Source organism: Halichoerus grypus, chromosome 7 (genome assembly GCF_964656455.1).
Source record: "Halichoerus grypus chromosome 7, mHalGry1.hap1.1, whole genome shotgun sequence".
Taxonomy (NCBI): Eukaryota; Metazoa; Chordata; class Mammalia; order Carnivora; family Phocidae; genus Halichoerus; species Halichoerus grypus.
Genome location: NC_135718.1, coordinates 102,259,523 through 102,274,394, shown reverse-complemented (window position 1 = coordinate 102,274,394; position 14,872 = coordinate 102,259,523). Strand labels below are relative to the sequence as shown.

Here is a 14,872-nt window from a genome sequence, read left to right as displayed (position 1 = left end):
TTCTACTATACCTATCCCTTTGCTTCTTTATTACTTCCATCTGTTTATGCATCTATGAAGTCAGCTGAATATTAGCAACCTCCTATTCGGTCTCAGACTGTTTTCGGTCACAGGGCCCTCCACCCCAATTCCTTCTAGGCAGCAAAGAGGAAAGAACCACACTTTGAACCTACAGACAACTGGATGTTTATCTCCGTTGATCCACTTTCCAGCTGGTGGCTTTGGACGACTCACAACCTCTCTGAGCCTCAGTTCTGTCCTCTATGAAGGTATCATCACTTTACAGGTCAATGTACAAGACAGAAGGCTCCAGGAGAGCAGGGATTTTTGTCTGTTCCAGTCACTGCGGTACCAGGAGCCCCTAAAACAGTATTTGCAGGTACTTCCTGAATTGGTGTCCAGTGAACTCACGGATGCAGGGGAAGTCCCCAGTTGAGCGCCCGACTTAATAACAGAAACTCAATAAAGTAGGCTTTATAATCTCTCTTTAACAGCCCAGCCTCTATCCCTGGCGGTCGGATGCCAAATCCCGTCTTTCTGTCGGGCATTTGCTTTTTCCTGGCTCTGAGCCTGCGCCCTCCCTAGAGGAGCCGGGAGGGCCTCCGAGCCGCCGGGAGGGGGCAGCAGCGACCTCGCAGTCCCGCCGGCCGGGGAAGGGCGCTCCTGCCGCGGAGGTGGGGGCGGACCCGGAAGTGCTCGGCCGCCGCCGCGACCCCGGCGCCCCGGATGGGGAAGGAGGCGGGCGACCGCCCTCCCCCGGCTGCGCAGCCCCAGGAACTGCGGGCAGGTGGGTTCCGAGCGGGAGGCGGTGTTTCCGGGCCTCTTTCTCCTCGGCCATCTCCCGCAGGCCCAAGGCTGGTGAGGGGCGGTGAGGGGCGGTGAGGGGCGGCGGCGGGCGGGGGAGGCCCGGGAGGCTGAGTAGGGCGCCCCCGGGGACACCTGCCGGACCCCACGGAGCGGCGTTGCGCTCTTCGGCTCCGCGGACCCTCCAGCCCGGGCGGCGGCCGGGAGCTCCCTGGGCTGGGGTCCCTGCTGCAGTGAGGGGTCTCCCAGAGGGTCTCGCTTGTCCAGCAAAAGCTATCGTGGTCTCCATGGAAGAAATAAGGTCGGGCAGTAAGAATTTTCTTCGCAGTCTTGCTGGATGATCCCGGTATTTTCATTGTGAAAAAGGAGAAAACCTCGTGAGAGTTTCCCCTGTAGAAGTAGAATGATAACCCTTTAAATGATGTTAAGCTCAGTTAACGGATTAAGAATCTTTAGTTTTTCTGAGTCCTTGGTTTTGGCCGAGTAAACCGTAGAGCTCATACCTTTTTGTATTGTGCAGTTTACTGTGGTCTTTAGACTGGTACCTTTTTTTAAAATAATAGATGCCTTTGAGATCTCAATAAATAAAGGCTCTGGATCCTATCCCTAGAAATTTGCACTAATTGCAGCTACAAGGATACAGTGACAGGGAGGGTTTTTGGATGCTCTGAAGCCCATCCACAGACCTCAGGGATATGTGAACCCCTGAGTTAACTGGTTTAGAGGTAGACATGATGTGAGGCCCAGGCTTTGGGGTCAGACTTTGGTTTGAATTTGGCGCCATTGTTTACCACTGTTAATTTGGGCTAAAGTTACCTAAGCAATTTGAGTCTCAGGTTTTTTTGTTTTTGTTTTTGTTTTTTTACTAATTAAAGTGGAGCTAATGTTAACTTGAAAGGTGGGGATTAAATGAAAGAAGCTGTGGACTCAGCACGTAGTAGGTACTCAGTAATAGCTAACAGATGTCTTTTATTATCCATGGGATTATAACTTAAAGTCTGAAATGAAATGTTAATGTCCCTAATTATAAAATGGCCACCACATATATTTTGCTCCAACTTTTTTTTTTTTTAAAGATTTTATTTATTTGACAGAGACACAGCGAGAGAGAGAGGGAACACAGCAGGGGGAGCAGGACAGGGAGAAGCAGGCTTCCCGCTGAGCGGGGAGCCCGATGCGGGGCTCGATCCCGGGACCCCGGGATCATGACCTGAGCCGAAGGCAGACGCTCAACGACTGAGCCACCCAGGCGCCTCTTGCTCCAACTTTTAATAAACTGAGTTGGTTTGATTTTAACTCAGTCCTTCCATTGACGTTTCACAGCTTTCATACGTTCATAGTCTCTCTTTTTCTAGGAACTTGGCTGTATTGTCCTGCCTCAGAGAGCAAACTCATCTACTGCAGGCCTGGCCTGGGTTGGTGCCTTTGAAACTCGGAACAGTACCAACCACAACACAGCATGGAATTTCTAGAGAGGTCTTATTTCAAAACTTTATAAAGAATGAGAACCACATGGACTTGTGCAAGGGAGGTTGAACCGGCCTGCGTTTGAGGGAGAGGATCATGTGTGCCCAACCTGGAACTGACACGAAGGAGGCCAAGTGGCAGAAGGTCTTGTATGAACGACAGCCCTTTCCGGATAACTATGTGGACCGGCGTTTCCTGGAAGAGCTCCGGAAAAACATCTACGCCCGGAAGTACCAGTACTGGGCTGTGGTATTTGAGTCCAGCGTGGTGGTACAGCAGCTGTGCAGTGTCTGTGTTTTCGTCGTTATCTGGTGGTATATGGACGAGGGTCTTCTGGCCCCCCAGTGGCTTTTTGGGACTGGCCTGGCTTCTTCACTGATTGGTTATGTTTTGTTCGATCTCATTGACGGAGGTGAAGGACGGAAGAAGAGTGGGAGGACCCGGTGGGCTGACCTGAAGAGCGCCCTCGTTTTCATTACTTTTACATACGGTTTTTCGCCAGTGCTGAAGACCCTGACGGAGTCTGTCAGCACGGATACCATCTATGCCATGTCGGTCTTTATGCTCTTAGGCCACCTCATTTTCTTTGACTATGGCGCCAATGCCGCCATTGTATCCAGCACGCTGTCCTTGAACATGGCCATCTTTGCTTCTGTCTGCCTCGCGTCACGCCTGCCCCGGTCCCTGCATGCCTTCATCATGGTGACGTTTGCCATCCAGATTTTTGCCCTGTGGCCTATGTTACAGAAGAAACTGAAGGCGTGTACTCCCCGCAGCTACGTGGGAGTCACGCTGCTTTTTGCATTTTCAGCCTTGGGAGGCCTGCTGTCCATCAGTGCTGTGGGAGCCGTTCTTTTTGCCCTTCTGCTGGTTTCCATCTCTTGTCTCTGCCCTTTCTACCTCATTCGCCTGCAGCTTTTTAAAGAAAACATTCATGGGCCTTGGGATGAGGCCGAAATCAAAGAAGACTTGTCCAGGTTTCTCAGCTAAGTTAGAGACTTCCATTCTGTTATTAAGGCAAGCTGATAGACTATACTTCTAACTAGTATAAGATTTGAATCTTACAAGAATCCCATTCTGGAAGCAACGTACCAATGTGGGTCGGGTAACAGAGATCAAAAGAAAAAACTAACCAAAGGCGTGGGTGGTGAAGGTGCTTGCCCTTTCTGTTATTTTGTGGATGAAAAAGCTTCCTGGGGCCCTCTTGAATTCTTGCCTGTCATCCGCTGTAACAAAGTGATGTGGTTTCTGTTTATTAAAAAAAATAACACATCCATTAAGTTGTCTCACGAGTTTTCTATAAGCAGAAGGCTGACGGAAGGGGCATGAAGAGTGAAGAGAGAATAAAAATATGTGTGTTTATGTGTAAAGTCACTTCGCTCTGCCTTTATTTATCTAGAGCTCAAATGCGAGAATCCTGGATGCTGTCACTTCACCTTGACTCCCGAGTTTCTCCTTCGTTCTCAGTGAAGCATGGACACACTACAAGGGAGAGTGTGATGTTCGTAATACATAATCAGAATGCCAGGGCATTCAGAGAGGCTGAAGTAGTTAGGAACTATTTGCTAGAGGAGGTGGCATTTGAGCTTGGTCTTGGAGGTTAGGCGGGATTTAGGTAAAAGATGGTTTTAGGGCAAGGTGGCAAAGGCCTTTAGGAACCAGGTCAGTAATACGAACAAGTGAAGCCAGCAGACTTTGTGTGACGAATGGCAGCTGAAAGCTGGATGGAGCGTGCCCTGGCCAGCGAGGGCAGCCACCGCTCCAGCTGAGGGTTTCTAGCCAGAACGTAGGCCTGGCTGCAGATCCGGAGAAAGTTCTGAGTAAAATCCGAAATGAAATCTCAGTACTGCAAATGTGATTTTTCATGTGAAATCTGGTAAATTCTGTCACATTTAAATCTGGACAGAAACCACACTTGGATGCACCCTGAGCCCGCTGTTGTGCCACATCTGTTGTTCGGGCGAGCACAGAGGTGAGGAAGTGTTTCATGGGGGTTCAGGGTCATGGGGATTGGAGGAAAAGTTGGAATGGAGGTTTGAGTGACAGGAATTTGGGCTTTATACTGCGGGTCATTGGGAGCAATCCAGCTTATCTAAGCAGGGAGTAAATGATTAGATAATGGGCTGATTATGCAACTGCTCGGTGTCTTGTTTTTCATCTGTAAAGTGGGAATGGAAGTATTACCGTGGGAGTTGTGATAACCGAGATCTGTGCAGAAAGCTCCGAAGAACCCTAGACACGTAGCACTACATTCGTGTCAGCGGTTACTGTCACAAAGTTGATCTGTAGGAAGACTGGAAGAGGACAAAGTACAAAATGCATCTGGTGCCTCCCAGGGTAGTTGGTATCTCACGAAATAACTCATTTGGGGCAAGTCCCTGAACCATCTCACTAGAGACTAGCCTCAAGTCAGAAATTTCATCAGAGGTAGTCGTCTTCCGAAGGAGTTCTGCTGTTTTTTCTCCGAACATAGATTTCTCAGTGTCTTGAACTAGTGTCATCAGTACTGTCACCTCACATCCTTCTTTTTCTGATTTGAATTTGGACTGATGAGTATAGTGTTTGGTTAGAATGGGTGGTTTTCCCTAAGGCACGTTGGATTTTTTTCGCAGCCCCAAGGACACTGGCTCAAGGCAAGAGACGGTCTTGGAAACTGACTTGAGCTCAAAGCGCCCGTCCGCTGCCTGTGCTGGCTGTGGTCTTCCCGTGCCTCGAGAGCGGCCAGAACTGGCGCCTAGCTGCTATATGGTTCACATCAGGAACAGGGCCAGGTGTCAATGGCTGAAGGTAGGAAAGAACCGTATAAAATTGTGCTTTATTTCTTTCTATCCTAATACATTTGCCTTATTTGAATGGGTTTCTGATTATCAACTTCAGGGAACTCACGTAGCAGCTGCATCCATGTCAATGAGCAGAAAGTTCTCCAAATTTGATCCACTTTCAAGAGTAGTTTCAATGGGATGAATTAATGGGCCTGTGCTGTCATTTTCAGCCCTTCTCCATCACACTGTATGTAGTATGCGGAGCCCCCCACGGCCTGATCTCTTCAGGTTGATGGTTGTAGTTCAGTGTGGAGGTGGCCGGGCAATGGGGAGTTGAGGGTTGGATGTGAGGGGGTAGGGTGGGGCAGCCAACTCAATTCAGGTAGAAAGGTGGCAAAAAGGATATTCCAACTGGAATGAACAGTATGTTCAAAGCGCGCAGGGGACGGATTCATCCTGGCAGGGGACAGAAGCACAGAATAGACAAGCCGTGGGGAGAGGGCTTGAGGTCTGAAAGTGCTGAATCCTTTGAATTATCGTAACCTATAGTCAACACAAACTAAGGTTTAGGAAAGGGATATAAGATTCCCACCAAACACAATGTTATGCACAAATATGATACAGCTCAGTTTTCAGGCTGAGCTAGAGAGGCCGAGGCGGGGAGCTCTGTGGCTCAATAGTGAAGAGTGAGCTCTGGACGAAGGGTGGAGACAACGGTGGGCGTGGGGATGAGGGGTCTGATTAGAGAGATTCTCCGAGATCTTGGGAGACTCGTGTTGGGAAATGGAAGGGACTGTAGGATGACTGGGGCCTCTGTCTTGAGCGGATTTGTGTTCCATTCACTATTCCATGAAAAAACAGAAGTGAGAACGGGTTTGGAGGTGAAGTAGATAAGAAAATAAGAATGGGACCCATTAAGTTTGAGGTGCCTGAGATGGTACACTCAGGCTAAGGTGTTCCAAATGTAGCATCTGGAGGACATTGGCTCCAAATTCTGGGCATATTCTAGAAGGGTATTGAAATCTAAACAGAATCTCGTGCTGTTGTACTTGGAATTCTTTGTATAGGATTGGTTGCCTCATAACCAGGCTATGGTGGAATTAGAGATGGATCACAGAAGGAGAATTAAAAAATCAAAATGATAACCAAAGGGAAAGAATGCCCTATGAAAACACATTAGAGAATTGAACACCATGCCCTGGAAGGAAGGCTCAACAGAGATACAGAGTCATCACCTATAACACTGAAAAGGGCCAAAGTGAATGTTGATTTGTTTACCAAGTCATGAGTGGGAGAGGACACCCTTGGAAATTCGAGCCGGACAAGTTTCAGACAAATGAAAATACAAGTTTATACACTTCTGCCTGTAACTCCAAGAAGTTCCCCAGACCAAGAACATAAATGGATTCCAAAAAGTTTTGGGAAAAAATACAAATAAGCCGTAAACACTTTGTAAGAAAATGTGAAGAAATCCCAAGCTCGTACGTGGTACTCCCTGAGGGATGATGAGGCTCCCTTAGGGCATGCTGCCTGTTGCTGCTGACAGGGATGCAGGCCCAGATGATGATGATGATGGGTATGACCTGGTGTGACACTTGTTGGGAAAGCTACTCCTCACTAAAGGACAGTGATGCAGCCAGTCTCTTAAATTTAAGCTATGCTGAAAGCGTGCAAGCAGAATATTAAGGACTTGGATTTTTTCAGAGAATATTATGGTGCGTGTGGGAAAGGAAAGGGGAAGGCGTTACCGTAGCATTGGAATTAAAATCCCAAACCAAACGCTTGGTTCCATAAGCAACTGTTAGCCCTCCCTTCTCCGCACCCCTTTCTCCCAGCCCTGCTTCCTGTCAGTAGGTAAGGCTGGATGGAGGGTGGTGGTGGCAAGTGAGAGCAAAGAGGGAGGAATGAGGAGGCGGCTTTGCCTGTGTCTCCAAAATGGCACCAGGGGTTGTAGTTGGGATAGACGGGGTCAGGGGAAGGCAGAGCTATGGAGCAGCGGGTGTGCTTCGTTTTGGGGCATGATGTGGCTTAGAGACGATCGGCAGGGAGCTAGAAGGCTGTCGGGGATCTGAGGATAGCAGCACGTTGGGTCTGTGCGGCGACCAACTTGGTATCAGTGTTATGCCTCTTTACCATGGCATAAACTTTTGAGTGAGCCTTTGAGCAGCTGGCTTCAATTGTGGATTTAAGAATCCATGCTGAGCGTATTCAAGGAAGCCTGGAGCCACTCTACAAAAGCCAAAGGCTCAAGGTCAGGACAAAGAAAAGCCAGCAGAGGGCATCAGTCACACAATTTTGCAATATTCCAAACGCACTGGACGCAGGGAAACAGGGCTGGGACACAGTGCCATCCTGTGGAAGTTACTGATACTCCTTTTTGTAATGAAATTCAAAGTCTTGGAATTCTTGATGAATTGCAGTTTGAGAAATAACTACATCGTTTGAGGTCCCCATAAATTCAGGAAATAAAGAGCACATTGGGATTTGATAAATTATAATTGCTACATTTTCAAGCACCCAGTGTGTACCTGGCACTGTTAGGCACTTTATATGCATTATCTTATTTACTTGTCAGAACAATCCTGTAATACAGGTATTATTTTCATTTTACAGCTGAGGTGACTGAGACTCATAGTGAGCCAGGAACTTGCCCAAGGCTGTGTTGCCAGTTTGGGCTGATACTTTGATTTTCTGAAAGCTGAATTGCATCCAGGGCCAAAGGCTAACTGGTAGGCAGTTGCTTTTAATGCTTTCTCAAATCCCTCACTATCCCCTTTATCCCTTATTCCTACCCCCAACATCTAGCAAAATATTTATTGTCCACCCAGGCTGACACTTTCTGCCATTCACATTTTATGATGTTTGGCCTCAGGAATGTATTCATTCAGCAGATACTCACTGAGCACTAACTGTATGACAAATACTGTTCTATGTGCTTGAAGTACATCTAGGAACAAAGTGGACAAAGGTCCTCGATCTAGTAGAGCCCACCTTCTAGCAGGAGGAGACAGACAATAAACATAAGTAGAAGATAATGCTATGGGAAAAAGGGGGAAAAAGTATCAATGGTATTAAATAAGGGGGTCAGGGTAGGTTTCATGGAAAAAGTAACATTTGACCAAAGACTTGAAGGAGTGAGCGAATAATTCAGATTCCCAAGGGACGAACATTCCAGGCAGAGGGAAGAGCTGCTGTAAACGTGCTGGCAGAAGACCCCAGGCTGCCTGGCATATTTGGGGGAGAGCAAGGAGGGGCTGATGTGGAGTGACCAAAGGGGACAAAGGACTAGGCCAAAGAGGTAATGTGGGGTTCTAGATCACGTGTGACACTACAGGCTAGTAAAAGGACTCTGGCTTTTGCTCAGAGATGGGAGCCATTGGAGGCGCTTGGAGAAAAAAAGGGATGTGATTTCGCATACATTTTGGAAGGCGCATTCTGGTTGCTGTGGGGCAAGACCAGAGCAGCAAGAAGCATTAGGAAGTGCTTGTAGTCATCCAAGCAAAGGTTGATGGTGCTCAGAACAGAGTGATAGCAGAAGTGGCAAAAACAAGTCACATTCTGGATATAATTTGAAAGTTGAGTCAAGGGCTTCTTGACATATTAGATGTGGGGTATGAAAACAGAGAAGCGTAAATGACTCTTAAGGGTTTTGGCCCCAGCAAATTGAGAGAGAAAGAGATGTGATCAATTGAGCTGGGGGCCAAGGGAATATGGGTGGAGATTTGGGGGAAGAAAATCTGTTTGAGGCATGTAGGATATGAAATGTAGACATAAGGGCTGAAATGTTGAGTAGGGAGTTCGATGAGTTTGGATTTTAGGAGCAATGTATGGGATGGAAATATACATTTGGGAATTGTTGGTGTCTAAATGCTATAAGACTATCATCAAGCAAGAGATCATCAAGGAGAGAGATCATCAAGGAAGTTGATATGAACTGAGAAGAGGACCAAGAACTCCAAATTAAAAGGTTGGAGAGAAGAATAAGCAAATCGATTTGGAAGTTGGAGTCCTGGGAACCAAATGCAGATGACTCGAGGGAGAGGAGGTGATCAACTGTGATCAGACGAAAATCTGGTATATCAAGTAACATAAGGACAGAATTTAGCATTGGATTTAGCAAGGAGGGAGTCATCGGTGGTGCTGAAAAGAGCAGTTTTTGGTGGAGTGGGGGAGGGGAATAAGAACCTATTTGGGGTGGGTTTAAGAGAGAAAAGAAAAGGGGAATTGGAGCAGCAAGTACAGGCAACTTTCTAGAAATTTTGCTTCAAAGGGGGACCAGGAAACAGGACAGAACCTGAAAGGGGAGGTGAGGACAAGAAACTTGTTTTTTAAGATGGGAGAAATGATACCAGGTTTGTATGCTGATGGCAATGAAACAATAGAAAGCAGTAGTTGATGTGAGGACAGTGAGAATATTCTCGAGCATTTGAGAGGAGAGGGGGTCTACTGCATGAGTGGGGAGCCTGGCTTTGGCCAGAGGACAGGACTGTTACCTATGGCAACAAGTGGAAGGCAGATACATAGAGAGAAATGCTCTGGTGAGAGGGTAGATGGTAACTGGGTAGATGAGGTGATGGGGATTTTTGGAAGTTCTTTTCTGATTGCTTCAATTTTCCTAGGGAAGTAGGAGGCAAAGAATCAGCTGGGAGTGAGGATAAGGGAGGAAGTGTTGGGGGAGTGAAGAGAGAGAAGGTAGGAGATAGTTTAGGAAGTTGGGGCAGTGAATGAACTAGGGATGGTTAGTGTAATTGCTCAGCAGGATTAAAGGCTCACTTGAACGTGGTGATGACGACTTTAAAGCGAAACTAATTGGTTTGGTTGTGTGTGTGTGTGTGTTTTCCAGACCACGTACACGTACACGGGTGCAAAGCAGAGGAGGTGGAGAGTTGAATATCCTCAGGGTGGTGGTTTTATCAAATCGAGAGAAGGACAAGGGAGAAGAGTACACATGCATGGGCATGATTATAGTGATCGGCCATGGCATTTAGTTGGGTAAGAAGGAGAGTGAACCGTAATGGGGGTGAAGGGCAGGGAGAAGATCAATGAATTGGAGTCCAAGCAGTTAGAAGCTCAGGAAGTGAGGAGCAGAGAATAAAGACAAGGCTATCAATCTGGGAGTGAGTAGCTGAGGTAGAGTTGGGGGCAGCATCACTGGAGAAGTGAAGGCCAAGAAAATAAGAAGCGGGATGGATGGGCTGGCATGTTGGAAGGATAATTTATACCTCTGTGAAATCCCTGAGAATTAATGCCAGGGAAGAGGAGCTAAAATCGTCAAGGAACGAGGGAACGTGAACTAGGGGTTGGTGGCTCAAAGCGACCGCGAGGGGTAGTATGTGCTATGGTCTGAGGCTCAAAGCTGAGGGTTTTAGGGCGGACGGAGGAAGAATGGTCTGAAAGCAAAAGTGAAAAGAGGAGCCGGCCCCTCAGGTTCAGCGGTAGGAGGGCTGTGGGGCACAAGCGTGGGCACTCAGTCCCACCTTCAGAGACAACTGCAGGGGGAGCGGTGCCCCGACGGGTGGTGCAGGTGATGTCAGAGCAAGAAGGCCAAGGACAAATCCGGACAACAGGTTGAAGATACAGGGCATTTTGCTGATCGGGGGAAGTAGATTACGGAGGGCCCAGGGTAAGGGTTCCAGAAGCCGGGGAGGGCAGCACAGGATGGGCGAGCCCAGAACCGTGTGGCGAGGAGGGGGGGGAGGGGGACCTAGCGGTCTAGGGGATCTTGGAAGACGGACATAGGCTGGGGAAAGGGCTCATCATAAAAGTCCCAGTGGGTTCAAGGCAGCCGGCGGGGAGGACACAAGTGTCGGTGGGCAGGAGGGAGGTGGGGTCTGAGTGTGCAGGCTTCCTCACGTCATCATGAACGTGCTACTATTGCTTGCTAATGGGATTAATGTGCTAATTCTCTGGGTGATGCACATTTTAGCAAGAGCCTTTCGGGGATAATGACACCAACTTCCTGAGAACTGTGCAATCTTCCATCAGTGGGGCCGTGCCACTTGCCGTCTTCTAGAAAGTTTGATTCTGGGTAAAGGGATCAAAGCTTTGATGAGAGGCAGGGTTTGGCCAAGGTCCTGTGGACGCTCAGTCCCGAGGAGGCACGCTCCCCTGACCACGGGGAAGGCTCTGGACAGCTTAGCCACAGGGGAGACCCGCTGGGGCGAGCGAGCTTAGACCACGCTAATGCTCTGGGCTGTTTTTGTTTTTTTTCTTCTTTCTCAGCTCACAGGTGTGATGAATGTTGATCTGTTTACCTCGGGAAACAATAGCCATCACCAACCAAACCCAAACACCATTGTCCTCCCAGATACATCACTGTGAGTAACGGGGCCTTCCCCGGAGAAGAGGTGGTTAAGAAGCCTCTGCTTCCCAACTGCCCATTTCCTCAGCACCGGGGGCCTGGCAGCACCAGGGTGCTGGTGCCTCCTCACGCCCATCGGGTAATGCAGGGGCCCAAGTGCCAGAGGAAGGGGCTTAGAAAGGCAAACAGCCTTTTCTGCCACCATCTGGCACCAATTGCACCCGGGTTCAAATGACACCCAGGATCAGCCTGAGGTCTTGTGCCCTACACAGACTAGCCCTACAATCCCTTGACCATATGTTGCTGGGACAATGGAACAAATTGATTTTGCCAATGCAGAGGTCGAGGGAAGAGGTGGTCCCTCAGGGCCCTGACAAAAAGCTGTTCCCTGCTTTCCCAAGCCTTGCTGGCTCCCTGCTACCCACTCCGGGCCGGCCCTGTGGCCTTGTGCAGAGCCCAAGTAACATTTGGAGGCTGCTCAGTGAGAATACTGTGGGCCTCCCACTCTTTTTAAATTGCAAAATAAGCAGATGCTCAGGCCCCGGGCAGCTTTTCGCGTGTGCAAGCTGTATTTTTGTCTTTAAAAGAGAAAAAGGCAGCAGGCAGAGGAGCTGTCTCCTTGGCTCTAACGTGTTCTCTGCTGCCTTCCAAGAGGCTCCCTCGGAGATGAGAAATGGGAGCAACAGATCCAGCCCAGAAGAGCCACAAAGCCTAGTCTTTCCAGTGTTAGATGAAGCTTCAGAGACATACTTTGCTAGGAGCTGTTTTGAGAGGTGGAACCCGCGTCGGTGACTTCTCCACTCCTCTCTTGAGGATCCTTTGGTCTCCCTGAGGCCCGGGGAGTTTGCCAAGGCTTGGTTTCCTCTGCGCCTGCTCGTGGCCCCTGTTCATGAGGTTCTCCAAAGATGTGATCGGGGCTGAAAACCGGGACCTGATATAAAATACTGTGAAATTTGATTTAATTAAAAACAGTACTGGAGTCGCAGATTAGTCTTGGCGCATCCCACAGCCTGCCATCTAATCTGATTCAATAGTAACTCATAGTAAAAAAAAATCCCCAAACAAGGGTGCGAATTGTGGTGGTCGAGGCAGCTGGTTTGTCCTGTCAATGGGACGTAGAGTGTAGGGGTGCAAGCTCCATCTGATTTATGCAGATAGACTCTGTAGTATTATAAAGGGTTACGGAAATGATTTTTTTTCTTCTTCAGCAATCTTATCTTCCTGTAGGTGAGGTTCTTTTTTTTTTTTTTTAAAGGTTTTATTTGTCAGAGAGAGAGAGCGCGCACACAAGCAGGGGGAGCTGCAGAGGGAGAAGCAGGCTCTCCACTGAGCAGGGAGTCTGATGTGGGGCTCGATCCCAGGACCTTGGGACCGTGACCTGAGCCGAAGGCAGACGCTTAACAACTGAGCCACCCAGGTATCCCGAGGTTCATGTTTTTAAAATGGATTCATGGTTGCAAAGGTTTACTTCAGAATCTCACAGAGCTGGACTAAAGATTCCAGTACCATTGGAGGTTTTTTTTTTTTTTAAATCATACTTAATGCTGAGCTATGAAATAGATACTGTAACAATTTTCAAGCTCTGGGATCCAGACTTTCAAAGTATATCCCGCTCCAAGCCCACCGACAGTGTCCATGTCTGTGAAGGAAGAGCACAGGTTCTCTCTTTTTTTTTGGCTTTCAGCTTCTAGGATGTTTGTGGCAATTTCTGTCTGTGTATATGTGGTCCCTGTTTATTTACCAGTGAGGCTCCCTAAGGGAAGGATTGAAGTTTTGTTTATTTTTTCCTACCTTTAGTTCTCTTTTCTCCATCTCTCGGATGTCCTGGATTTTTCTAGCTGGAGACTGTGGAACCCCCCTCGCTGCTTGCTGGGGCAGAGTGCTGCAGGGTGCCTTCTGATTCAAAGGCTTTCTGTTAGAAGCCAACGTAAAGTTCATGGACTACTTCAGCCTCAATTCCACTGTCTTTTCCTCAACCAGCACTTACATGACTTAGAGTCCGGTATTATGCTACTCCACTAGAAATAAAACATCTGGTTTCTGATTGGCTGAAATGAGTTCTATTGTTCCCTTCTTTGTCAGAGGTCAGAATCACCGTGCTCTGGAATGTTAGCATGTGTTGGGTCAGGTGGATAATTTGGGTTCTACAACTTAAGTGGCTTCTTCAGCACTGAACTCAGTAACAGTTCTCTCTGGGAAAAGGACTCAAATTTTCTCCTGTCAGAGCACCGTGCAATAATTGCTTATTGTTATTTTGTAAGCTACTTTTTCCCTGTTCCTTCTCTCTGGGTCCTCCTGGACCACATAATAGGACATTATGATGAATTCAAGAAATGCCTGATGCATAAATAATGGGATGAGAACATTTAAGAAACAGTATATTTGTTATAGGTATAACAGTTCCTCATGATGATCCGGAGTTATGGTCAAATCTGAAGGATGCTGCACTTGTTCAACCCTCTCAAATATTGAGGGTGGAGGTGGGGGCGGGAAGAGTTGGGGAAGAGTACATTATGCAACACAGAAACCACGACGGATAGTAAATAAATATGAACCCACCACAGCATAGTTTAATGCAGCTCCAGGCAGCTTCTCCCCCCCCACCCCCATCCCGATTCACCCCTTCTTTCTTGCCTCGTCAACGTGAGGAAGGGCCGGCACTTTTGTGGAGACTGTGCAAGGTTGCTAAGGAATCATTTCATTCTTGTGCGATTTGGGCTTTCTTTTCTCATTGTTCATCAGGTCAGTTTAAGCTTTAAACATTTAAACTGTGTCACACTATATGAAAATAAGATCATGTTTAAGACAAAGTGGAAAAGAACCAAACACCTAAAAAAGATGAATTGGTGAAAACCTTCCGGTGGACAACCTGTTCTTTTGTTTGGGGAGGTGATATGAAATAATCCGGGAGCATTGTCTCTGTTGGGATGGCGATGCTCTCAGATGAGCGTGCTGTCCAATAAGAGTATTATCCAAACACTCAGGTGGTTGGGCTGGAGGTGGAGGGACTGGCAGGACCACACGCTGTGCCTTATTGTGCATCAACCCAGTTGCCCCCAGGAATACTTGAGCCTCAGTCGATCCCCTGCTGTGGTGCCTTTGAATTTTCTTAGTGACCAGTGCTTCTAACTCACAGTCACTGGACCTGAGATACGAGTAAAAATTGATGTCATGTGCCGTATAAAAATTTTAACCAGAGAAAGAAGCTAGCTTAGCATTCTTGGGTGGAGAGTGTAGTCCTTATAAAAGATCTTTATGGTTCAAAGTGAGAGCATTGTGAGTGAGGGTCTCCATGTTTTAATTGGAGGGTCCTGCCCACATCTGCCACTTTGCCTGTCTTTGTGAGGACATGCCTAGGTCAAACAGGAGGTCCATGGGACCCCGATTCCTGATGAACAATCTTTTACTGTCCTCTCCTGTAGTTTCTGTCTTACTATGGTAAAGTGATCACAGAAGTGATCTCACCCAATAGGAGATCATTTTAAATTGTACTTTAGATCATGTAAACCTTCGAGGAGAGAATTCTGAATTAAATCTC

At 47.7% G+C, this 14,872-nt stretch overlaps 1 protein-coding gene and 1 long non-coding RNA gene across 4 annotated transcripts; both read left to right on the top strand.

Annotated features, from left to right (window-relative positions):
• The first annotated feature begins 630 nt into the window (after window positions 1-630).
• PIGC (phosphatidylinositol glycan anchor biosynthesis class C) lies at window positions 631-3,547 on the top strand. Of its 3 annotated transcripts, none has more exons than XM_036074179.2 (2): window positions 631-787; window positions 2,160-3,547. In XM_036074179.2, exon 2 carries the CDS (start codon window positions 2,368-2,370, stop codon window positions 3,259-3,261), a length of 894 nt encoding a protein of 297 aa, XP_035930072.1. In that variant the 5' UTR covers window positions 631-787; window positions 2,160-2,367; the 3' UTR covers window positions 3,262-3,547. The 3 variants fall into 3 exon arrangements, with proteins under 3 accessions (XP_035930072.1, XP_035930073.1, XP_035930074.1); XM_036074180.2 differs by having other exon boundaries at window positions 695-858; XM_036074181.2 differs by lacking the exon at window positions 631-787 and adding an exon at window positions 1,010-1,150.
• An 8,903-nt stretch (window positions 3,548-12,450) lies between these two features.
• LOC144382488 (uncharacterized) lies at window positions 12,451-13,388 on the top strand. The gene is made up of 2 exons (XR_013449484.1): window positions 12,451-12,751; window positions 13,132-13,388. It is a non-coding gene; the product is annotated as an uncharacterized LOC144382488 (long non-coding RNA).
• Window positions 13,389-14,872: the final 1,484 nt, after the last annotated feature.

What these genes read in the sequence shown, in the direction of transcription:
- PIGC (XM_036074179.2), top strand. Translation starts at nt 2,368, where the DNA reads ATGTGTGCCCAACCTGGAACTGACACGAAGGAGGCCAAGTGGCAGAAG.